Source organism: Daphnia pulex, chromosome 8 (assembly GCF_021134715.1).
Source record: "Daphnia pulex isolate KAP4 chromosome 8, ASM2113471v1".
Taxonomy (NCBI): Eukaryota; Metazoa; Arthropoda; class Branchiopoda; order Diplostraca; family Daphniidae; genus Daphnia; species Daphnia pulex.
In genome coordinates this window covers 5,649,850-5,674,812 of record NC_060024.1, presented here as the reverse complement: position 1 = coordinate 5,674,812, position 24,963 = coordinate 5,649,850, and the positions used below count along the sequence as shown (strand labels likewise).

Genomic DNA, 24,963 nt, shown 5'->3' with positions numbered 1-24,963 from the left:
AGTACTGTTCCCTTTTCTCAAAACTGCACCACTTTTAAGGATCCTTCAGTAGGATTTTCAGTTTGCTGTAGATGTCTTCTCCTTTTTTGTTCTCTTTCTTGGCTCCTTACAGATATCAAAAGGCTTGAGTCTATTAAGAAAATCATATTTAGTAACTATCACAATCATTGAAGTAAAAAATAATTACTTTATCAAACAAGCTGAAACTTCAAGAGGTTCAAGAATTGTAGGTGGATCTTGGGAGCCAATCTCAACACCAAGATCCGTGATAATCCAGGTTCTAGTCAGTATGAACAGCTCACTAGTATGTTTTTTTGTTTTCAGGAACAAGTGGCAAAAGCCTGACGTAAAAGGAATTTTACTAGTTGCTCCATCCGGGATAGCTTGTGACGAAAGGCAAAAAAAAAATTAGCCTCTTGCTCAGCGTCTCTTTTATTTAAAAAAAAAACATGTTCATCCAGTCTTCACGATCATCGTAGAGCCATAGTCCGGTCAGAATAGCCAAAAAGGGAAGGATGACCTCAAACAAATTGCTATTTTTTTTCGTTAGCTTTATTTGGACTAACCTTGTCAGGGTTCTCCCAAAACCCTCCCTGAAAATTTAAATATTTACTAACAATTCAATTTTAAAATGAGTGTATTTTTATAATAGTGTCATTTTTAGTTTTTAAAAACAAAATAATTGAACTTTTGAAAAGTGAGGTTTGCTTATTACTCATTTTTTAATATGTTTACATATTTTTATTTCCGCGAGTTGTAAAATGATGAAAATGCATGAAAAATACCCCCACCTCCCTTTTTTAACCCGATTTCTGCGTCAGTGTTTTACACGGAGCTTATGGGAAAATGACGACAACAAAAATCTTTTTCGCTAATGAACTATAATCCCCCCTCCTCCGTTAAAGTCTTATTTCCATCAGTGGATTTTGTTTAACAATTCTAGTGAAGGATTTTGAGGATGGGGAATTGTTAAAAAATATAAAAGTAAATAAGTTAACCCAATTTTTCCTAAAATTTCAATCCTACTCGTGTTTCATTCACACCCGCATTAAACGACGTAGAGCTTCGTTTTTTTCCTGTTTCAAATGAATTAGTATTCTGCTATAGATTGTTATGCTATATTTTCAAATGTAACACAAACAATATTATTCATATCTATTATTGTTATCATCTGCGAAAATTGGAAAGTGAACTTTTGAAATGTGTTTTGTGCAAGTTGCAATGTAGTTAGAACAATTTAGTGTCATTGACAAAAAAGGATTTAATCACTTCAACAGCGAAAGTGAAGCAAGAAGAGACAACATTTATTCACTACTACATTTTTCAGAAAAACAGTGGTTCACGAGAAATGTACATCGAATTATGTTAGCAAACGCAGTATTGATCTGTTCATAAAAATAAAAAAACTTGACCAAACATGATCATTGTGATAATAGTTATGTGCATTCAACAAGGAGCTCTTTAATTGAGAGTTGTATCTTTTTTAGTTTGAAAATTAACACGAAAAGTTACAAGGAAATTATTTATTGTGTTACAAAACAAAGGTATTCAAGAAACCATGGTAAAAATTTGCAATGAGAGAAATAATGCATGGGCCATGGAAGTCTTCGGATGAAACATCCAAGACTGTGCTGCTGCAGGACAACATTATCACATCGTTTGCAATGAAAATTTCCCATCAAGAAAAAAAAACAATTCTTTGATTTCTGTTTAAAAAAATTAGGAATCAAACGTAAAAGTAATGGGGTTGTTACAGATGAAGAAAAATCGTTGTTTCATCAAACAATTAAAACTTAAGAAGATATTGAATATGAAGTTTTCACAATTAGTGGATTTTGTAAAACAAAATGCTATCATTTTGTGGTGAAGCATACCCCACAGTTTATTTTAAAAAAACAGTTACTTGAACGTTACGGAAATGAAATAGAAATAGCTGAGAGATTAGGCGAGGAAGATTTCATTATTTTTCAAATTCTGACTTTGTACAGAAATTCCGTAGTCAACAATCAAGTTCGAATAATGAAGAAGAGAAAATCAGAATCATTTTAACGGTAGCCAAATTAATCTACATCAACATTAAAAGTGTGAAATCCAACAAAGAAATTTATGAAATTTTCTCCGATCCAAGTTTCCACGAAGAAACGTTGGGGTTTGGGCCAGTTTCCTTGCAAGTATTATTTTCAAAAATCATTCCAAGTGAAGAATTGGAATAAAATATCTTCAAATACGCAAGCAATAATGCAACAGGCTTTTCCTCGAAATCTGCATAGTCCGTTACAGGTAATATCCGTTACGGTATTACTTAAAAGCTTACCTTCTAAAATAATTTTCTTTGTTAATGCAGCTTGGACTTGCAATTCAATTGTATCACTTATACTCTTCAAAAAATCTTTTAAACATTCTTCGTGAACATAGGTTTTGTGCTGATTACAAAGAGGTAAATTTGAAAGATGTTCAGCAATAACCACCAACGCAGATTTGTTTATTCCTCCGCGTTCGTTGCAGTGTGTCGAATGATTCAGTTTTTAAGTTGAATTCTTATTCACATGCATGCATGGGGGCGTTATTTAAAAAAAAATTCGCAGGAATTCTTTGTTCTTTACGTTTCAACCCCAATTCTGCAATGAATTTGAAACTAAAGGGAAGAGTTAGAAAAAGCAAAATGCACTTCTGAGTTGGTTTATGGGAAGGGTGAAGAGCTCGAGATTTGAAATGGAAATGGGATTTAGAACGGCAATGTGGTTTCAACTTATAACTTGTTCGTTTATTTTCTGCCTTATTCCATGCCACAAATATGAAAAAGCTTATTTGCTCTAATAATAAGAACATTATTTAACAACTCTTCTGACATTTGGGAACGTTGTGAAGACAGTATGAATTTTTATGATGAAAATAGTCGCTCAACGCTAACCTGAGTTGCAGGAATAGAAAGAACAATTTGTGACAATTGAAAGAGTACTGGATTGTAACTTTTTCTTCCTAACCAATATTGCAAAATATTAGTGTCTTCATCAATGCAGTTTTCTTTGCAGAAGGCGTCAATAATTTTTTCAATCATGTCGTCCTGGCGTTACCGTCGCCGAACACTATCTTTTGATTTCAATAAGCATTCTAAGTCGTCTGCTGGTTCGGTGTCTGGTCTTCGTTATTGTCAAGAACCTTGCTTTTTTCTTGAGATATCCAGAGTTGCTTTAAATAATTTTTGCCACGCTTAACCTCACCAGCAGTTAGCAAAACATTGTATCTAAATTTAAGTTAAAATTTACAAATATTTTTGAAATGTTTTTTTGCTACTTATAAAAACTCGTACCGAGGATCAAGAAGAATCGCAAACACAAATGCGTCATTTGACAATAACTTTTTTTCTCTCTCTGTCATTGCATCGAGAAGTGCAACTGCAAAAGGAGTACCTATCTTCTTGGTCTTCAGCTTACAATTGATCCACTGGCTATAAAAATCGCCAAGGGTCAATTAAACCGACTGTAACATATTTGTAGTAATTTTTGAGGGAGTCAAAGCTTCGGCCAATTGTAAAATATCCGACCAATCTTCTTCTGTCAATTTAAGTTCAGCATATGAGCCAGAGTGGTGGTCACAGAAATCTCTCAGTTTTAAAAGCGCATCTAACATGCCGCATAGAGAGCACCATCTGGACAAATTTAATTGAATAAATTAGATGAAGCTTACAAATATTCAGAATAACATCGATTACCTAGTCGGGCAATCAAGTTTGGGTATACTTATAAGGTCTTTCAAAAGAAGACGAAGATTTGTGGTTCGGAGCTTGACACACACTCTTCTTGCAATATTAATAGTTTCTGTCAGCAGTGATTTTTTAAAGCATCTTCGACTGCAAGCTGCAACGTGTGTGTGGAACATCTGATGCCAATTATGACTTTTCCAACTTCATTAAAACATTGGGATTCAAACAAGTGAAGAATGCCATCTTCTTCGTCCTCGACATAATCTAAATATTTTTTGCATCAAGTATAAGCGTGTCAAACAAGGGAATTCTTTTATAAAACACTCTTCTATATTACCATCATTGTTAGTGCTGGATCTCCGTTCTTCAGACAATAATTTGACGGCCAATAACATATTGGAACCAATGTCCGTCGTAATAGTGTACACTTGCGATAGTGAAATTTCGTACTCCACGAAAGTTTAAAGAATCATTTTTTTAGAGTCAGACCCGTTTGTCTATTGTTTAGTTCGTAAGTTGACAATGAACGGAGAATAATTTTACCATCATGGACATACTGAGCATTAATTCCCAAAATTGACCGTGAAAGACGCTTAGTACAATCAACCTTTAAGCAAATCAAACGATTTTTCATCTCATCTTTCAATTTGTCACGGATTTTCTAAGCAGCAAGATTGATTTTCGGAACTATGTTTTCAGCACTTATAGTCAAAGACCCACCGAGTCCCTCAAGAAGTGGATCTAAAATCATGCTGAAACCTTTATCGTCTAAAATCTTAAATGGGCGCCAACTTTCTGTAACCAAACTAACACAACCATCAATAATTTGTTTCTCGTCCATTTTAACTGTCACGGAATGATCAATTTTCCTTTTTTTCAGGTGGCCTAGATGAAGCAGCTTTCTGACGCAAGAAAGCGATACTTTTCTTTTCTTGCACCAACAAATCATATTCTTCTTTGTGAAATCGTTTAACATGAACAGTTAGGTTCCTCACATGACCACCCCTGAAATTTGTTGCTTTATTTAACTCTTCATAATGTTCGCAGACATGTTGAGGCAGATTTACATTTCAATGCTCTTTTACTTTCTACAACTGTACGTACAAATAATAATTTTTATTTTCAAAGTCTTTCCACAAAGTAAGATTGCCCGACTTCAATTCAAAAATTTAAGAACACAAAACTCAGAGTTTGGTAAATAAACGTCGCGATTCAGGGAAAGATGTGTTTGGTGCTCAGACAGCAATTGACAAACATTTGGTTAACACAAAAGAGCCACCGACCTCTAAGCCCATTGTTACTCAAGCCGACTTGGACGACAGAATCATGGTAATAATCATTCTCTCATGATTTAAAGTTAACCTCCAAGAAAGTAATCGTAATTTTATTCTTAGGATTTTATTGTAAGCGACATAAATGCTTTAAGAAAAGTTGAGAAAGAAGGTTTTCTCGAGCTCATGGGAGGCCTTGTTGGAGAGTTGAAAGTAAAAAAGAGACATTCTTTACCAAAAAACTGAAGCGAAACTTTTAAAATTCGAAAACTGCACTCTGCTTGGCCCTGGAAAACGCAACTGATGTGTGTACCAACGCTGGCATGTGGACAGCTCATCGTAGAAGCTACTTAGGCCGGATGACAGTCCACTGGAAAGGGGACGATTTAAAGGGACGTAGTGCTTACCTAGCAATTCGCTGAGTAAAAGACAGACACCGATTGCAAAAGTAATCAATGATGTTCACAAAGAATTCATTGATATTATTGACAAGGTCAAAGTAATGACAACTGACAGTGGCTCTAACTTCCTCAAAGCTTTTAAAGTATTCGGAGGGAAAGAACTGACTGAGGATCAAGACGATTTGCAAAATTATGACGACGGAGATTGTGAGCATGACGATGACGATGTCTACATAGACTTAGATCAAATCTTTCAAGAACATGCACTAGAACAAATAATAGTGGAAAATGAAGATGAAGATTCTGAAATGGAAAATGAATGCCGAGAACGAATTTAATTGCCTTTTATCAAGTGTTCATGTCATCTCCTGAATCTAATAGCAACTACAGCTATTTCAAAAATAACGAATGTGACCTTCAACAAACTGAAAAAACAAGTTGATAGAAAATTGCAGAACATTTGGAATAAGCGATCTTGAAGTCTCTTGGCCTCTGATACCATCAAAGAAAAACTAGGCTCGCTTTTCATCTTGTAAAATCAAACTAGATGGAATGCTTTCTACGACGCCATGAACTGTGTACACCAATTTTCTAACACTAAAAGTACGTAGCTAGGAAAAACATTTCGTCACTTTGGATTGATTCCCTTACCGCAGTCAGAAAAGGAATTTATTGGAGAATACGTTCGTATAATATTTAGTGGTAACGTCAAAACAGACAAAACTACACGGTAGGCAAGGAAAAAATTGTTGAAAAAATGACTGAAAATAACAATCAAGGCTTATTCAGACCCATCCTCATCGATATATTGATTCAGAATAGAATTTGTCTAAGCACTGTTTCCATGCAACTTTGACTGCATTCATTTATGACGCATTTGGCGGCAAACAAAAAAAAACAATGCGCTAAGAAAAACCCAGATGACACAAAAAAAATGCGCTGCAGTGCAAATGCATGACTTAAAAACAGGCTGCGATATTCGCCAGACTGTTCAGTTGTTCAGTACGTAGGTGGCAATGCTGACCATAACTTGCGCATACGGAAACGGACGGAAACGGTACATTTCATGGAATGGGCATAATAGCGTCCTAACACCATCACCACCAAAAAAGTAGTATACGTTATTCAACGGAGAAAAGTATGTTATAACCTGTTTTTGTAGTAGGAACAAATTTGATTATCATATATTTCTCGAATTTTTTATGTGATTGATAATGAAATACTAAACAGTGGTCAGATAATAATTCATGACCACGAAATAGATTACAAAATATTAACTTCAATAACTTACAGTAAGCTGCAAACAGTTATTCCACAGGATCCAAGTAAACATCTTGATTTGCCGTGGTTGTCATCTCTTTTGTTTAGACAACTCAGACTGGGTGGCAGAGATTCAAGCAATACGCTTTTTCATATACGAAAAATCCCGGACAATCGAAAGTGGTGTTCTTACCCATGATAGATTTATGCGCTAGTGATGATTCGTGTGTATTCTCAACTTTACTCTTTTTGGCAGAACAAGCTATCTTATGTATGAATTCAGTTCTGTCGTTACATTTGATCAACGTTTATACTGGAAGAGGACATTGCTAATGACATTGCTTATTCCGATTCCTCAAAACCAAGAAAATTTTATTAAAACTTGGTGGTTTCCACACCATAATGAATTTTGCTGGCTGCATCGGTCAAATTACGGAAGGACTCGGCCTAGAGCAATTACTAAATCTAGTCAATGCAACCAATACTGTTCCTTACATGCTTTCTTGTAAGTTATTTCTAGAGCAACAAGGGCCCATTTCTTGGTGGAAAGTGCTTTAATTGTCACAATTATGAATAATGATATTCCATTTGAGTGGAGACCCTACCATAAAGCTGGGTCGAGGAAAGGTAGCAGACAATTAAACGGCCGAAAACGAAGCACTGCCATTATAACAGATACACCTATAAAGGACCAACTTAAAAAGGAGAAAATTGCCACTAATGCAAAAAAAAATAAGCTCGATGACGTCTCCATTCCAAACCTGCCTATTCCAAACCAAAGCCCCCATCGCCTTCAACTTCAAAGCGTGCTGTTCAGCCAGTGTCGTTCAGTATAAGCCTAAGCTACATATTATATCTTATATATCTTACATATCATGCTATATATTTTGCCTGCTATCTTATTAATTTTGTATTATTTGATTATCCAGCAAATCCTGTCTCCTCAACGAAAAATCGTGTGGATCCTGCCGAAGTGAATAGGGGCAATGCACCGCAGTCTGATGAGTCAATAATAAGGAGCAGTGCAGTGCTGCCGGAGCCCCGGACAGAAGAGGTCTCGCTGGATGCAAGCAGCGGAAAGAGAAAAGAAAGAGGAGAAAAAATGACAAAACCGATATTGAGGAAGACAGCTCCGAAGAAAAAGAAGACTCCTGCATTGAACCAAGCTCAAAAACCAGGAAAATTATCGACGACAATACTTTTAAAACGAAATTGCTGACAAAATTGTCCAGTAAGTGCTCTAATCGTTTTCTAATTGTCGACTAATTACGAATTCTTTTGATTAACATTCTCGCTTTTGCACCGTTAGATTTATTTGCTTTAACAAAAGGTTTGGGCCGAGATATCCAAAACATTAAATCTGATAACCGGGATATGCGGAGTCAATTAAAAAAGATCTTTGAAGCTAAAGTAGATGTTTCAGACAAGTCACACCCTGTCTTCACACTCAGCCAAAAATACTCCTTTCCACTGAAGAATTTTGAGGATTTCAAAAAGTTTGATGATTCGCTTGTGGATAGTGATGTTAGTAAAGATCAGGTGGGTCTAAAATATATTATTTCATTTTTTTAATATACGTTTTCTAAATTCTCTTTTTTTAGTTCCGCGTAATCCGATCATTGGGAGGCAATGATCTAGGTGCAGTTTTAAGAACGGCGTGGCGTTACTTCATGACTGACGAACTACTGAGTCAGTTAACATGAAAAGGGCAGCATAAATCGACTAGCAAAAAACCGAAGGACATGCCAGGATTGGAAAGCTACCGACTCCCTTCGGTTATTTACAGTAAATATTTATTTATGATGTATTTCATGATCCATTAATCATACTTTGCCGTAACTTATGTTATTTACTATTTTTCAGATGCTATTAAAGAAGAAGGAGGACTTTATTCCAACGTATCTTTGACTGAGCTCAACAAACTCAGCGCGGAATTTGTAACGAAGGCTGGTACCCGCTTGGCGGCTAAGAAGAAAAAAGTTGTTGATTAAGATTTCTTAATTGTTGTAACCGCTCTGACAAAATAATACATGATATGTATCATCAATCACATGTGTGCATATTCTTTTTAGTTGAGGTTATTATAATTTATATTTGTATAGACACCAAACATAAAGCCATCTTTTAGATAACTATATGTTATATTAGAGCCATCTTTTAAATAACTTTATGTTATATAAACTAGATAACCTAAGATATATAATTTATGTAACTAAGATAACTTAAAGATAACATTTTGCTAACATTTTTACATTACAGCGATCATTTTTAATACTTAAATATGTATATCGGCAAAAAATTAGCTGGAAAAAGATGTACTTTTTTACATCTTTTTTATGTAGTTTTTCCGGACATTTTGGAGCACAATAGACTGACTTTAAGATATAAGCAAGTCATCTAAAATATAGACTTTTGTTTTACAACTTTACATCTTTTTTACAAAAAAAAGATATCTTGGTGCCGTGTGGGAAATCCAGCACTATAGTGACAAAAAGTGCCCAAAAGTCGCAGTAGAGTAAATAAAGAAATCCAAGACCCAACAATTCAAGTGCCAAATCAACCCAGAGCTCTTCCAGTGCACGAAAAAGATTAACTGAAGACGGTCCGTTCTGTATTATGTGCCAAGAGTATTTCACGGAAAGTAGGCCAGGTAAAAAGTGGGTGCAATGTCAAATGCAGATCATGGGCTCATGAAAATTGTGCGACAAAGAGTAGGCGATTTTTATGTGTTGATTGTTCATGGTAATGTTAATAAGTGGTCATTTTTCTTTGTAATTTTTAAATTTGCCGTGTATCGTTCATATTTCTATCAATAATGTATATTTGAATCGTAACGTTCTTTATTTATTTATACGTTTAATTGACTAATCATCCCTTGAACTGTTCTCCATAGAAGGAGCGATGTGCCCCTTCAACGGGGCATCTTCTCTTTTAATTTTTATGTTTTCACATTTACTTTTCGGTTTAAAAAAGAGGAGTTTCTGTACATTAAAAATCGTCTCCTTGTTTTTTTTCTCACAATGTTGCATGTCAAATTTTATAACCTACATATTTTAATGTTTGTAAAATGTTATTCTTCAAATAAATGCAATAAACTGCTGAAAATTATATAAAAGAATAAATTCTAAAATTGTTTTCTTCATGAACTTTTGAAATAAAATAAACATAAAGCTAGAAATTATTCAGTCTGAATTGAAAACATTGCTTCTCATCCCTTCAAATCAAATTTTGTAAGGAAAAAATTAATTAGTTAACAAAGGCTCAATTAAAACAAAAAACAAAATCTCAATTAATTGATGGTTTTTTAGCTTCTAAAAGAAAAGTTAACAAAAAACCAATGTAAGATCTAGAATTTTGCTATCCCATACCCAAAAATTAAAATTTACAAAATTGTATTCGCTTACAGGATTTGAAATATCAGATTACTGAACTCGAAAATGGATCTAAACAACAACAGGTATATAATCTCTTAAATATAACAAATAACATTGAAATCTATTTACAATTAAAAATATATGAAACAATAGAAGCTTTGGAATCTACAATCAAAACTTTAGAAAAAGGTGATATCGGCAAAAATTTTCACAATGCAAACATTACTATTACATTTGAAATATTTAGAACTGGATCAAATTAAAATTACTCATAACGCAAATCTGGTAAACAAATTGAGATACTATACATATCAAAGAATATTTACAACAAATTTCATTTTTAGAAAAGTATCTAAGAACTAAAATCTTCCATTGCCATTCAAGAAAAAGTCATCAGTGACAATGCAGTAGGATTTTTCACATCCAGTAGATGCTCATCTCCATCGCCCCCATTCGAATTTGTTCAACCGGTATAAATAACCAAATAAAATGTTGATACATATAAAATGACTAGATACAACTTAAAACAAAAAATAATCCCATTAAATTACAGGATACTAATGATAAAATGAATTGTACTGAAGAATCTACTGGCAATGATAAATAGACTTTAACCAAAATATGTTGCTGGAGAAAGTGCAATGATAATTGTATACTCTGGACTACCTATAGTGAGAATTTGGATAGCCAACGATATCAGAAATTGAAAACAAAAGCTCTTAATGTTTCCTTGACAACATCTGTGAATCCTGAAGGTCTTGTTCCAACATCAGCTGCCCTGAAATTTCACAGTAGAAGGACATATTTGCAAGTATAGTTACCTAAAAAAATATCGATGTCAATTACTGTTATTATAGATACAAACTTGTCTATGTAGAAACCATTATAAAGAAGCTGAGTGTGGTGGATCTTATATGATCGACATTCTGTGCAAAAACAAAATTACCCAGAAAGATAACCTCTCTGGAAAAAAGGGAAAAACCAACCAGAAAAAAAACTTTACTTAAAAAACACACCAACACCAATACCAAATACCAGAAAAAAACGAAAAATGAAACCAACTGGAAACGTGAAGCTGAAAACCGTCTACATATCTACCACTTTTCACTTCTCTAATGAGTTTATCAAAGATTATTAGATTTATAACACATTTTCAGTACGTCGCTCTCTTTAAAAATGGGTAAAATTTAAATGGGTAAATTTTTTTGTTCTGTTTTTCACCTATAAATCTCTGTTAAACTCTCTCATAACAAAGAGTATGGTAGGTGAGCGCCTGCGTTTGAGCATTTAGAGGAATATTTCTATACTAAAACAACGTCATCTCGTTTTCACGTCGTGTCAGGCCCCTCAGCACCAGTCATCATCAATAAGTACTGCGGAAGTAGAATTAATTAAGCCCATTTCCCCAAGCATCACCAATAAATACTTCGGAAGAAAAAACCATATTAAATTATCCTAAGTATCTGCAAATTTAAATTTTTAACATTTTGTACGCAAAAACTATTGCTTTATGAAGCAAGTGCTTACTTTTTGAAAAAAATACTATCGGACTATCAAGAGTAGCGACCGATACCATTGACATCGAGGACATAACTGAAGATGCTTTTTACTCTTTTAGACTATAATAGGAATTATTGCGATTGCAAAAAGATGAGTATTTTGGAACTGGCAACGCTGGAAAAGTCTCCAGTATTTTTCAATACTGTATTTTTGAAAACAATCTCGGTTTTCGAGGCGAACCTTGCCATGGAGTACTCTATCTTAAGGACTGGACTCCAGTCCAATCTCGTCGTGCTAAATTCTGTCGGGTAGGTTTTTTACAGCAAATTTAAGGAAAAATACAATTGAAAATAAATTTCGAAGGTAATTTTAACTACGTCAACTATTTATAATGACACTTAGGAAAAAAGATTTTTAATTTTCAGAGAAGGGGAAGAAAGCCGACTTGACTCATATGCCGTAATTTTCATCTGTCCACCAAACACCCGAGGTTCTTACTGAAAACTTTGTTTACTAGTGCATGCAGGTCTACACGTGATGTTTGTTGCTGATATCGGATGCTCAACAGCTGATATCAAATCTTGTTACTTGCAGACACCAACTGGCAAGAGCTTAGGCTGTTTGGTGAGTAGATGGCATAAGAGTCAAGTCAATTTTATTCCCCTTCTCCAGCCTTATCCTGCAAGTAAAATACTTAAATATATTTTAAATCTTAATTTCAAGTACTGAAAATCAGTGAAGCTGGAATAGCGCCATCCACATCAAGTCAAGCTTGAATCGGACAACATTAAACGCTCTACTCGATAACTATAAAACAGTAAAAATAATTTACCCCACTTGTGCCCACGAATAAGTGGAAAATTTTAGGTCCCCTCTAATTTAGTGGGGTACCCCACTATTTGTTGTAGTGATATACTTATAAAAACTTATGAGTGAACTAAAATGCGGGTGTACCTATATCCACTAAGGGGTTTAGTGGGTTAAGTGTACTGTCCAAACCCACACTAAAAAGTGAGCTGAAAATTTTACCAATCCATAAATGGATACCCAAGAGGGTGTAGCTAAAATCTGAAAAAAAATTGGTACAATTAAGTATCAAACTTTGGCTCTCCCGTATTAAAATCGGAGTTTCTTCTGATGGGCTATTCTTCTAAAGACATCTTTGACACTTATTAATACAAAACCGTACTTTCTGATTTGGGACTTTTTCGGAGGTGGGAAAATTTCGCCCTTGTTCTAGTAGTTCATATTTACCCTTCCTACGAAAATTAAACAAAAAAGAAATCGCTACACCACCACGGGGAGGGATAGAAGGGGGAAAGGGTCCAAAATAATAAATCTCTTTTTCGATTCAAAATTCGTTACAATAATTGTCTCTCAAAAAATTTGAAAAAAAAAATAAACATATTTTATAGAGCTAACGAAGCTTTTTATTTTGCACCCTTTTGCGGGGTGCTTTATTTGTTCCCTATTTTGAGAGCGGCAAAGTAGCCACTTTTTTATGCTTCTACAGCGCGCTCCCAAACTTTTAGATCCATTTATTCTCCCCTCTCCTTAATTAAAAATATCTGAAAAAATTCAAACAAAATTTCAATGCTCTCCGTCAAAAACTCGATTTTTGGGAACGCGGCAAAAATCGGATTTTTACATAAGCTTCTCTCGCGCGTTCCCAAACTTTGGGTAGCTACTGTATATATTTCACAGAATTAACAAAATATATTTTCCAAACTTTTGAACCAATTAGACATCAACAACTTGACTTGGGGAATTTGAATCCAACAAAAAATGTAAGAATAAACATAACATTCCGAAAAAAAGTCTATGTCACGCAGTTTTATAAGGCGAATAAAAAAATAATTAAATTAAAAAAATAATCCTGGACGTCGAATGTCCAACTTTCAAACCAATAACAGCAGCCCAATTCCAATTTCCAATGAATAGCTGTATTTCAAACTTAAAATTTGAAAAACTAGCCTATAGCTATTCTGCAAAGTTTTACATAGAGAATTGCATAACCAAAATTAATAAAAATTAAAAAAAATGAATCCTGGATATTCATGTACAGTACAGTGCCCAATTTTGGAACCAACCGCTAGCGTTCTCAGTCGATTTGCTAATAATCGATTCCAATCGATTATAATCGACTAATTAATCATTCGATTATAATCGACGGCAAAATTATCCAATTGACGCATAATCGATTAGCCCTTTTTCTAAATATTAATCAATTAATTGGAAAAAAAAATAATCGATTAATCGACCGATTTTCTTAAATGTTATTTTTCTTGTAAAAAATGTGTTTTCCAATATTTTCAATTTAAAAAAAGTTGAAAAACAACTTTCAGCATAATTAAGAACTAAGCTAATGTATTATAGCATCACAAAGTTCTCGTAATAGTTACTACACAATGAATTCAAGACATTTTTATCTCAATTTAATCGAGTTTAGTCGATTTTAATCGATTATAATCGATTTAACACTTTTTTATTTTATTGATTTTAATTGATTTTAATCGACTATAATCGTCAAGAAAAATTAATCAATCGATTATAATCGATGGTAAGATATTCTAGTCGATTTGAAATCGATTAGGAATTTTTATATTACTAATCAATCGATTGGACCATTTTTCAATCGATTTTGGTCGGATGAGAACGCTACCAATCGCACTTGACTTGGATCATCAAGAGAAACTATACGCAGTATGGGCATAAACCCTTTATAATTGCGTCTAGATTAAAAACAGTACAAAAATGACTTCAATATATAGGGATATAAACTTCAAATTTCTCCCAGGTTATAAAAAAGGGGATTACGCGATTTATATGATATGCACGCAATAAAAAAAAAATGCTAGTTATTATGAGATTGACTTCCCATTATCCAGATTCAAAAATAATTTTTTATCTAGACGAGTAGACGGAAAAGGTGAAAACTTCTAGACTTTCATACCCCTTTTCTTCACCTTATTGAAACTGTCACATGCGTCAATATTTGAGGTTATGTTTCTTTTTTTTTATATCAGCTAATCCGATAAAAAAATTTGAGAAAAACAAAATACCACCCCTGTGACCATGTATGACTTACTGACTATGCGTTTAATTAATTCTTATCCATTAAAATTGATTTATTTGAACATGCGCAAAATGCTTACTAGGGCAGACGAGCCCCTAAATTTTCACCGCATGCATTGGAGACTAATTATAGACTCCCCAAGTGAGGGCGTGCTAGACATTGGTAAACCCAGTCGCGTGATCTCTTTTTTTTACTGGTGCGTACTGCCAAGATTATTTCGAGAACTGTAAGGAAGCCAACTGCACCACCAACTACATTACTCTATACAACATGTAGACGGCCCAGGTTAAAGCTAAATGGGTGGGAGTGTACAGGGGTATCTGAACGTGCACCTCTAGCTAGTCAGTTGGGTCTGATTTCTCAGACGATAAACAGAGGCTGAAATTGTGCCGAAGAGATCACGGCAGTGTCATGGCTCTCCAGAGACTAGGAATTCAACATTTGAGAATATTTTCTAATTTAATTAACCACCAAGCGCAACTAAATGTTCATCGAAATCAGTCTGTTTTGGCATCACCTGATAATCCTAGAATCCTGATCACTGGTAAGTAACTGACAAATATAAAAGACTACGGACCGTGCGATAAGATTACCGTTTTTACTGTGAAGTTACTTTTGAAAACTTTAGGTGGCTTGGGCCAGCTTGGAACTGGATTAGCCAAAATTCTGCGCCAAAAATATGGCAAAGATAATGTAATCATGTCCGACATTCTTAAACCATCAAAAGAAGTGGTTGAATCCGGTATACACAAGTTAAAATCACAAACACTTCTCTGTACCTTAACTAACGAAATGGTAAATATTTTAAAGGACCATACATTTTTGCCGATATCTTGGACTTTAAATGCCTTCAAGAGATGGTTGTAAACAACCGCATTGACTGGATCATTCACTTTAGCGCCTTGTTGAGTGCTGTTGGGGAGCAGAACGTTCCGTTGGCCATTCGAGTCAACATCGAAGGTATTGTAGACGGATGGTTTGAACTATTTATAGCTTATACCTATCGACCTATTCCTATATAGCAACTAGGTCAAACCATCTTTTTCTTCGCGCAACGCGACGCGATCTTTATTTATTTTTATTCTTTTTTGGCAGGGTTGCATAATGTGATGGAATTGGCCAAACAATATCGCCTTCGGATATTTGTGCCTTCTACCATTGGAGCTTTTGGTCCCGAGTCACCACGCAATCCGACGCCGAATTTGTGCATACAAAGGCCCAAAACTATTTACGGCGTTTCAAAAGTATGATCCTAAGGTCCCTTTAAGTAACAGTATGTTGCCAAAACGTTATTCAAAAAGTAATTGAAGTTCAAAAATTTACATTATGTAATTCACAGGTTCACGGAGAATTATTGGGAGAGTACTATTACCATAAATTCGGACTCGATTTCAGGTGTCTCCGATTCCCCGGTGTCATCTCCAGCGACACCAACCCAGGTGGAGGAACTACTGGTATGCAAAATTGAAAGTTACGGTGAAATGTCGCTGATTTTGTCACCTCTATTCTTAACATGTATTACTCTACAGACTACGCTGTTCAGATTTTCCACGATGCCCTGAAAACCCGCCAATTTCAGTGTTACCTTAAACCGGATACTCGTCTTCCAATGATGTACATCACCGACGCATTGAGGTGATTTTATACAACATAAATTATTTATTAATAACAGTGAATCTTAAAAAAACTCGTAATATTTTAGATCACTATGTGAATTTATGGCCTTACCTCCTGAGGCATTGAAACAGCGAACATACAACGTAACAGCAATGAGTTTTACCCCAGAAGAAATTGTAAAGAGCGTTCAAAGGTAAGCTTTGACGCGCACATTTATTCAATATACAAAAAAAAAAATATTATTATTATTATTCGCTAGTGCATATCGTACATATTAGCAGCAATAAGATCAATTTTAATAAATCAATTTATTTATTTATTATCCTTCCATAAAGACACGTTCCGGACCTTCAAGTCACATATGCACCTGATTCACGTCAACAAATTGGTAAGCAACAGATAAAACCCTGCATAGTTTTAGAAAAAAAAATATTTGATTAATGTCTCTATATTCTTTTTGCTCTTTGAAATACAGCCGACTCCTGGCCGCAAGTGTTTGATGACTCGGAAGCCAGAGCGGAATGGAACTGGAAGCCGCAGTATGACATCGATGGAATGGTCGACATCATGGTAGAAGCGCTCCGACCCAAATACAAGAACTAATTTTCTTAATGGAAATCATGTTAAGCGAATTAATTTTCAAATTGCGAAACGCGCGCAGTGTAAAAAAGTTGAGATCTTCAACTTATTGATTTACCGAGATTATAGTAGCTCTCTGACAGAGAACGATCAAGATGAAACCAGCATTTAGACACTATATCGATTCATAAATCCTGTGTACACGAAACAATTTTGTTGTGCACACGTCTGATATTATAGACTACCCCATTCATGGAACCTGCATGAACTCTTATATTGAGAGAGGTACATGTTGTAATGTGAATAGCATTATTATCCATAGAAAAAACAATCCTCTGGGCTAAAGGACAGTTGGGAAGAACTTGTTCCATTGTTTCCTTCTAATAGTCGATAAAAATTACCGTGCCGCTCATGATTCTAAAATATGCGTCATTCATATTAGTTCAATCACCGAATCACTGCTGCAGTATAAAAAAAAATAAAAATATATTTAATCAGACTATCGAAAATGCTTATTTTACATTGTGATTTGGAAGCCGCACATTTTTCCTATGACGGGAACACAGTCGCATATTATGACAGTGTACGTGGTGTCGGAATTTTTTTTATTAAATTTTTTTAAAATGAATACCTCTCATTATCCTATTCAGTAATCCAGGATGCAAGATTTTTATTTGGTCAACAAACCAACATATTTTACACTGTCAGACATCATAAGATAAGCTCGCAAACTAGGCGGTGATTTGTTACGATAACGATATGTAATTTATCCCTGATCTGAATAGCTCTACACAACTCGAATTCAAGTCGATGAAAGGCAGATCTTTTATAGTGTTGCTAGATGTCAACCTGTCAAAGTGTCCGTCTTAGTAAGAAAAACAATTAAGACCTGTTTAATTGCAGGTAAAAGGGTAAGTCTAATAACAACTGAATTCTTGTTTTTTTAATTGTTTTATTTGAATTTTTACGCAAAAAAAATTATCTCATTAAACTCAAATTTGCAATTGATTTTGTCCTATTATATTAAATATAGATGCATTTTAGTTTTAAACACAAACTATCAGTTATCGTTAATGCTACTAAATCGTATTTCAAATTAATGATCATGAGTTTATGTTCGTACGACAAATAATTTTATTGCAGTCTATAAAAATGACCATGGACTGGCGTAGACTGTACACGTGACACCTTATAATCCTCTTATCATAGACGTAAAATGGATTTACCCTGATAGAAAGAATTTGTTTTTATCTGTCCCAATACTAGTCACAACAATAACATGACAGACACGCCAAGTAAAGTCAACGAGGATGAAAAGGAGAGCAAACAACCGCTGCCGTCAGACGCAATCTTCGTCATTGCCACTAATGACCACCAGCAACCCTTAGATAAGGCCACAAAGAGCGTCCAGGAAGGCGCCATTGAGTCCACGGTACAAAAAGGGGAAAATAAAATTTTGCGCAATCAACCACATACGCAATATACCTTAAACATATCAGTCTATTAGAAATAAATTTGATTGCCATTCCAAATTGTATACGTAGGTTCAAGACGTCATACAGCATGGCCACTCGCTTGAAAATGGTGATAGCCAGATAGTCGACAAACCCAAAGGTCAGCCATATAATTCAAGTCTATTGCTAAATATAGGCTCCAATGCATACTTTATTTAATGCTGTAATAGTTTATTTGAATCTACTTATCACTCAGATTTTTTTGGATCTCGCCATGTTTTCGCTTTTATGGGTTTTCTTGGTTTGGCATCGGTTTACATGATGCGAATCAATTTGTCAGTGGCCATCGTCGACATGGTAAGAACTCCATCCGGCGACAACGCCACGTCCTTCTTCGGCAGAAGCGGAGGTACGAGCGCGAGTAACAGTACCGAACAGTGCGAGTACGAAGAAGACTCCGGAAGCAGTGAAGTACGATTATAATCGTATTATACTCAATCAATTCGATTAGTTATTAATATTTCTCATCATTTGATTTTGAACCAAATGTCCAACAGAGTAACGGCGAATTCGATTGGGATGGTGAAACCCAAGGGCTGATTCTGGGGGCATTTTTCTGGGGCTACATGGTGACGCAAATTCCTGGTGGAATATTGGCCGAGAAATACGGCGGCAAATACGTGTTGGGTCTTGGCATCCTACTTACCGATTTTTTCTCCGTGCTGACCCCGCTGGCTGCACGACAAGGTGGAGCCAATGCAGTTATAGTTATGCGAGTTTTAACCGGACTGGCTGAGGTATCATTAAAGTCACGCGAAATATTAAAATCAATACTTTTGACTCAACAACTGACATGTTTGCTTCAAGGGAGTGTCGTTTCCTGCGGCCAACAGTATGGTTTCCAAATGGGTTCCTACTTTTGAGAGGACAACTATTGGCGCCTTCGTTTTGGCAGGTAAATGCAAAAGGATGTGACGTATTAGCGTAAATTGATGATTTAATAAATCATTTTAATTTGTGGTCACAAATAGGAACTCAGTTCGGGACTGTGATTATTATGCCCTTATCGGGTTGGTTGTGTTCTCTCGAGTTTGACAATGGCTGGCCTTTGGCTTTTTACGTTCCCGGCATCATCGGAGTTATTTGGTTCACCCTCTGGGTTTTCTTGGTTTTCGATAGTCCGTCTGTCCATCCACGAATTGCCGAGGACGAGAAACGTTACATTCTCGCTTCTACGGGGATTAAGAAGCCAATTCCGGTCAGTTAATAAATTTTTTTTTTAATGAAATGATGTCCGGAATCTTAATTATGTTAACTGTTAGATGTCAGAGACTCCCTGGAAAACCATTTTGACTTCTATACATCTGTGGGCTATTTTGGTGGCTCATTTGGGACACAGCTGGGGCCTTTCCATGTTGCTCACTGAATTGCCTACCTACATGAAGACAGTCTTGCATTTCGACTTGAAAGCCGTACGATAACCTTTTAAACCATCCTGTTACAAAAAATTTAATTCATCGCGATTCAATGTTGCCAAATTTTTCGATAGAATGGAGCGCTATCGGCCCTTCCATATTTAGCCATGTGGCTCTTTTCGATCGCCTTCAGTGTGACCGCTGACGCGATCAGGAAAAACAAGATATTAAACACCACCTACACTAGGAAGGTCTTCACTACCATCGGTAACATAATTATATTTCTAGCGTTTTGATTAACTTTACGTACCCAATTTATATTATTATTACATCGCGAGCCGACTAATACGTCTGTTTTATTACAGGACTCTTGTTACCCGCTTGCGGACTTATTGGAGTGAGCTATACAGGCTGCGACCGAGTCGCCACTATCACTTTGGTAACTTAAGTTAACATAGCAATTTAGTATCTAGGCAGTAAATTTTATTTTTATTTTTCAGCTCACCGTGTCGTGCGGATTTAATGGAGCCATTTATTCCGGATTTTTGGTATAAGCTTCATTCTGCACATTAATCATGATTTTTTTTTTCTAAAACGAATTACTAACGCTTGCAGGCTAATCACATCGATATTGCTTCCAATTTTGCCGGCACAATGATGGGCGTTACTAACTGCGTGGCAAGCATTTGTGGATTTCTGGCACCCTATATCGTCAATCTTATCGTGACTGAGTCGGTAATAGCTTCAACCTTCATAACCAATATGTTATTTAGAAATTTATTTTGAATATTAAACAATTTTTTGGTGGCTCCTACAGGGATCGTTAGATCAATGGCAAACAGTGTTCTTCCTCTCGGCAGGTATTTACGCTGCTACGAATTTGTTCTACGTTGTCTTTAGCACTGGCGTAGAGCAGCCTTGGAATAAAATTAACCGTGACCCGATATTGGAACAAAGAAGAAATGAATCGATTTCCTCGATGACATCATCATCAAGCTCTGACCAATCTAGCAAATCGAAGTGATACCCGCGATTTCAACAAATTTCTTGAATAGCTTTTGACTCCTTCACAACACTTACTTAAAAAAAAAAAAAAAAATTGAATAAACAAAAGTATTGATGTTTTACCCAATGATCTTTATTTTCGTTTGGATCAATCCAATTCAAAGCCTTTTATTTCTGTATAGAGTTTCATACTCCGTGATTTTCATTTTCATTCCCACCTATTTTTGTTTTTTCCCGCTTTGTTAAATTTAATAACCAACTCGATTAGTCGGCGCTAGATGGCGTCGGCAATCACGTGTGTTTTTGGCGCCCAAAAGAGTTGAAGGGAAGTCAGCAGAATTTTGTAAGGGATTCAGGTAGTTAATAAGAATATTCAACTGGGTTTGAAAATTGAAACCTCAAATGTTTTATTCGTTTTGTTTACCAACAGTTGAAAATCTTGTAAGAAAATCAGTTTCTAACATGAAGAGTGAAGAAGAGGAGTCGGTAATGAGAACCTTCATAGGACAAACTCGTGATTTAAGTGAATGTTCCAAATGGTATGTCACCACAAAAGTTTTCTGTTTATATTTAAGTTTAATAATGTTATTCTTATTATTCTAGCACCAGATTGCTACTTGACCCAGTGGAAGCAAAATGTGGACATTACTTTTGTCGAGGCTGCATTACTGAGCTACCAAGAAACTCAACTGGCGAACAAACCCATTTGTGTGGTGTGTGTCAAACTATAGTCTGCAAAGATGACTTGAAAGAGCTAAATACCAAGATGAGCAAAATTACCTCTTCCCTGCAGCATTTTTTACAAGATTTTTGTAGAGAGGGAGGATGGAAAATTGGTATAAACAAGTTCACTAGCCTTTAGATTGTTATTGTTATTGTCTGACTTCCAAATTGAATTCTTTGGTAAACCTTTAGCCAATAATTATATTTTATTGTGCCTTTGTTGTAGCAAAAATTATAAAGAAGTTTAAGCACTTACAATTATCCTTGTGTTTTGTTTTCCAGATACTTTGTTGAGTAGTTCTGCAAATGGTCAACGAATTTCAAGATCACTACCCTTAAATTTAGAAGGAAAGGAGAAATCTGTAGTATCAAGGACAACAGCAGCTGATATTGAAGAAGGCAGTGGTTCTGTTATTATTTGCAGTTCATCTTCCTCTGAACTGGCTCATCAGAGTACACTTGAACCAGAACACAAAGTACAACAATGGCTGATGACCAGCAATCCCAATGTAGATCCACTTGCTGTCCCCAGTGAAGATGATGGTGAAAATCCAAGCATTAAAAGCTCCAGGACACTTTCCAAAGCACTTTCATTTGAATCTAAAACTACGGCTCAACTAGTTTTTACGCCCGTGGATATTTCGTCTAGTACTGGCAAAGAATCGTCGTATGATATCGTTTCAGCTCCCAGTCCACCACCTTCCAGGGAAATACCACAGCAGGTAATAATAGCAATACATTAGTTTTTTTAGTTTTTTAATATTATATTTTTAAAATTATTCATCAGATGAAACGAGGACGAGGTGGCCGTGGTCGGGGAAGAGGTCGCACAAGAAAGAATGCCCTACCGATTAGTTCTGGTGAACCTCCAGCCAAGAAACGCGGCCGGTCGGCCGGTAACACACCAGAAACTAAACCAACGACATCTACAACACCCAAAGGAGAGCCGGATTCCTCACCAGAAATAGGCAACACAACTGCATCTAAAGCGCCGTCAATTGCAACCACCATCACTCCTTTGACGCGTTCGTCAAAGCCCCCCATTGAAATTCCTAGCAGTATCGAACGATCAAAAGGTACACCCATTTTATATTAAAATGACAATCGATTTTCTTACGTGTTATTTATTATTCATAGATTCCCGGAACGAAACCAGTAATCATATTGGGGAGGAAGAAAGGAATATTTCTATTAGTATTGGAAATTCTTGCGCTCTACCAACCAATGAAGCTCTGGAAAAATCTTCAGAGACTTCTGCTCGACTAGTTGACGTCTGCGAACCCTATCTGAACTGTGTTTCAGATGTTCGATGTATTACACCACGACCATTTGAATCAGTTCTGGCGGACAGATCAAACATTCATGTATTGCAACCAGTATCAGCCCCAAGTCTTCAACTTGACAAGCCCGTCAGTGTTCCTTCGACAGCTTATCACACGACACCGGTTTCTCGGCCCAGAGCTCGAAACTCCTTGGGATCTTCTATACATGATCTTCAAACATCTGATAGGGACTTTCGACGTCACTCCATTTCAGAAGAGCTGCGATCTGGCACTGGAAGGCGCAACGTGAATTTTTTCCATAAAGGCCGGATCGTTCCGGGGAAACCCATCAGTTCATTCAAGAAACAGCAAATCGTTTTCACTCGATTGGGGAAATTGGGTCCTTTTCTTGACCTTCCCCCGGCATGTCCTCCGGTTTCGGTGCATCCGCCCGTTCACGCTCAAAAATGTTTTGAAGATAAAGAAACTCAAACCTTTCCACCATCGCCTCTGTCCTTTTCTTTAGTTTCCACCCAGACGGAACCATTTGAAGCATCAATGACCCCAAACAAGGAATCGAACACAGACCATCCGTTAATGAATAACCAGACATTAATAGTTCCGGACAAAGCCCCGTCTATCGACAGTGTACTGAAATCACTCGACGCGCAATTACGGGATGAAAACATTTTGGTGGGAGAACCGGAGGAATACAGCGAAGATTTGTTCATGTCTGCTGAGCCATTCAAACGAGCCAGAGTTTTGTCTTCGAGTGACAGTGATGACGACAAGATGGAAACCAAGAGGAAGAAGCCCTGCCCTTCCGTGAAATCCGTCGATACTGACGGTCCGATTTCGTCGATGTCTCATTCTGCGGATGGAGCGACTACTGCCAACCTACCCCAGCGACTATCCCCACAACAAGCGAGTGCAGATTTAGCTAGCAAAACTGTTGTGATGGAGAGCGATCCGGATGAGGATGACGTTCTGGTAGCGACCCCACCACACCCACCTACTCCAAAGCCTGTACCATGCAAAAAAAAAGTTCTTACGTGTTCCGGGCTTCCGGTAATGTTAAATTTTAGTCCGCAAAATTACATATGTATTCTAATTAATTTTCCGCAATGCAGCGTCCGCAGGTGAAGATGGTAGAAGATTGGGCTCGGCGTGTAGGGGCTGAAATTTCCTTGACGTACAGTTCGGCCGTGACCCACATCATCGTTCAGGTGGACGAAGAAAACTGTGCTCAGCGCACCCTGAAGTTCTTGTACGGAGTCGCCAGTGGCAAGTGGATCGTTGGAATCGATTGGATTCATCAGTGCATACGCGAAACCAGATTGATCGACGAAGAACCTTTCGAAGCGCTGGACATGGATGGCGAGGACGGCCCTCGCCGAGCCAGACAGACAAGTCAGAGGAGCAAGCTGTTTGAAGCTTTCGAATTCTGCTGCCAAGAGCCCTTTACCGACGTGTCTGTTGAGCAGTTGAATGAGTTGTTGATGTTATGCGGGGCCGTAACAGCAAACAGTCCCGCGGAGCTGACCAAAAACCGGCGTCACTCGATGATCATCGTTCAGACCGACGACGACGTCAGCCCCGCAGTTCAGCGTAAGGCGGCCAGCTGGTTCGAGCGCCTCCAAGTCCTCAGCGTTTCCCGCGAATGGGTCCTAGATTGCCTGGCGTCGTATCAACTCCTTCCGGTGCGCAGTCAACTCATTGGAAAGCATTCCGAGTCTATGCTTAGAATGATGGGATTTGATTCACATCTTTTGGCCTAGAGACCAACTCTGTGCACCGTTTTATTTTTGTTTATTGTTGCAATGGGTTTCAAGTTCATGGAGTGATACATTTTTCTGTTCGCGTGGTAGATTGATAAACAACTTTGAACGTTTTCCATTGCTTTTTTTTTTTTTTTTTTTTTCACTTTGCCAACTGTTTTGTTTAATATACACGCCAATTTCCCTATAGTTCTTTGTATTTTGCCGATCCTGTTTTACAGTAAATGACTTATAGTCGGCTCTTCTTTTCATGCTCATCGATGCTATTATTTATTTATTTTTAAAGAGAATATAGCAGCAGCTCTCTAATGATTGGATTTTGGCACCTGCTGTTGGACTTCATTGGTAAGGAAAGGGGTTCGGTTTACATCTCGACAGGCCGTTCCAAATAGTCGGTTCTCATGCGTGCCCGAATGCATGTCATCTGACGACGTTTTAACCAGTTTAGCTCAATATTGCTCTATGTAGAATCAAGACATTATAAAGTAGTATATTTCTCACAGGTGTATGAACATTGATTTGTTCAATCTCAATATATTTTTCTT

At 36.6% G+C, this 24,963-nt stretch overlaps 3 protein-coding genes and 1 long non-coding RNA gene across 5 annotated transcripts; 3 read left to right on the top strand and 1 right to left on the bottom strand.

The window, feature by feature from the left end:
* Positions 1 to 10,446: 10,446 nt before the first annotated feature.
* On the bottom strand, positions 10,447 to 11,589 carry LOC124199414. The gene is made up of 2 exons (XR_006876832.1): positions 11,231 to 11,589; positions 10,447 to 10,830 (listed from the first exon to the last, which is right to left on the bottom strand). It is a non-coding gene; the product is annotated as an uncharacterized LOC124199414 (long non-coding RNA).
* A 3,263-nt stretch (positions 11,590 to 14,852) lies between these two features.
* On the top strand, positions 14,853 to 17,280 carry LOC124199413 (L-threonine 3-dehydrogenase, mitochondrial-like). The gene is made up of 9 exons (XM_046595219.1): positions 14,853 to 15,129; positions 15,214 to 15,327; positions 15,396 to 15,545; positions 15,681 to 15,829; positions 15,925 to 16,039; positions 16,115 to 16,220; positions 16,288 to 16,395; positions 16,538 to 16,590; positions 16,678 to 17,280. Exons 1-9 carry the CDS (start codon positions 14,997 to 14,999, stop codon positions 16,803 to 16,805), a joined length of 1,056 nt encoding a protein of 351 aa, XP_046451175.1. The 5' UTR covers positions 14,853 to 14,996; the 3' UTR covers positions 16,806 to 17,280.
* Positions 17,281 to 17,548: 268 nt separating this feature from the next.
* LOC124199412 (putative inorganic phosphate cotransporter) lies at positions 17,549 to 20,777 on the top strand. Of its 2 annotated transcripts, none has more exons than XM_046595217.1 (13): positions 17,549 to 17,692; positions 18,048 to 18,213; positions 18,326 to 18,395; positions 18,492 to 18,706; positions 18,793 to 19,032; positions 19,103 to 19,190; positions 19,267 to 19,493; positions 19,558 to 19,707; positions 19,785 to 19,917; positions 20,016 to 20,089; positions 20,151 to 20,198; positions 20,266 to 20,385; positions 20,468 to 20,777. In XM_046595217.1, exons 2-13 carry the CDS (start codon positions 18,061 to 18,063, stop codon positions 20,672 to 20,674), a joined length of 1,725 nt encoding a protein of 574 aa, XP_046451173.1. In that variant the 5' UTR covers positions 17,549 to 17,692; positions 18,048 to 18,060; the 3' UTR covers positions 20,675 to 20,777. The 2 variants fall into 2 exon arrangements, with proteins under 2 accessions (XP_046451173.1, XP_046451174.1); XM_046595218.1 differs by having other exon boundaries at positions 17,591 to 17,684.
* A 169-nt stretch (positions 20,778 to 20,946) lies between these two features.
* On the top strand, positions 20,947 to 24,670 carry LOC124199411. The gene is made up of 7 exons (XM_046595216.1): positions 20,947 to 21,011; positions 21,086 to 21,194; positions 21,259 to 21,491; positions 21,661 to 22,100; positions 22,166 to 22,454; positions 22,516 to 23,708; positions 23,771 to 24,670. Exons 2-7 carry the CDS (start codon positions 21,118 to 21,120, stop codon positions 24,416 to 24,418), a joined length of 2,880 nt encoding a protein of 959 aa, XP_046451172.1. The 5' UTR covers positions 20,947 to 21,011; positions 21,086 to 21,117; the 3' UTR covers positions 24,419 to 24,670.
* The last annotated feature ends 293 nt before the right edge of the window (positions 24,671 to 24,963 follow it).

Bases quoted from the DNA above. Each gene is read 5' to 3' on its own strand.
- LOC124199411 (XM_046595216.1), top strand. From the start codon at position 21,118: ATGAAGAGTGAAGAAGAGGAGTCGGTAATGAGAACCTTCATAGGACAA. The intron at 21,195-21,258 runs GTATGTCACCAC...TTATTATTCTAG, and splicing joins TTAAGTGAATGTTCCAAATG to CACCAGATTGCTACTTGACC. The intron at 22,455-22,515 runs GTACACCCATTT...TATTATTCATAG, and splicing joins CAGTATCGAACGATCAAAAG to ATTCCCGGAACGAAACCAGT.
- LOC124199412 (XM_046595217.1), top strand. From the start codon at position 18,061: ATGACAGACACGCCAAGTAAAGTCAACGAGGATGAAAAGGAGAGCAAA. The intron at 19,033-19,102 runs GTATCATTAAAG...GTTTGCTTCAAG, and splicing joins TTTTAACCGGACTGGCTGAG to GGAGTGTCGTTTCCTGCGGC. The intron at 19,918-20,015 runs GTAACATAATTA...GTTTTATTACAG, and splicing joins GAAGGTCTTCACTACCATCG to GACTCTTGTTACCCGCTTGC.
- LOC124199413 (XM_046595219.1), top strand. From the start codon at position 14,997: ATGGCTCTCCAGAGACTAGGAATTCAACATTTGAGAATATTTTCTAAT. The intron at 15,328-15,395 runs GTATACACAAGT...AATATTTTAAAG, and splicing joins AAAAGAAGTGGTTGAATCCG to GACCATACATTTTTGCCGAT. The intron at 16,221-16,287 runs GTGATTTTATAC...GTAATATTTTAG, and splicing joins TACATCACCGACGCATTGAG to ATCACTATGTGAATTTATGG.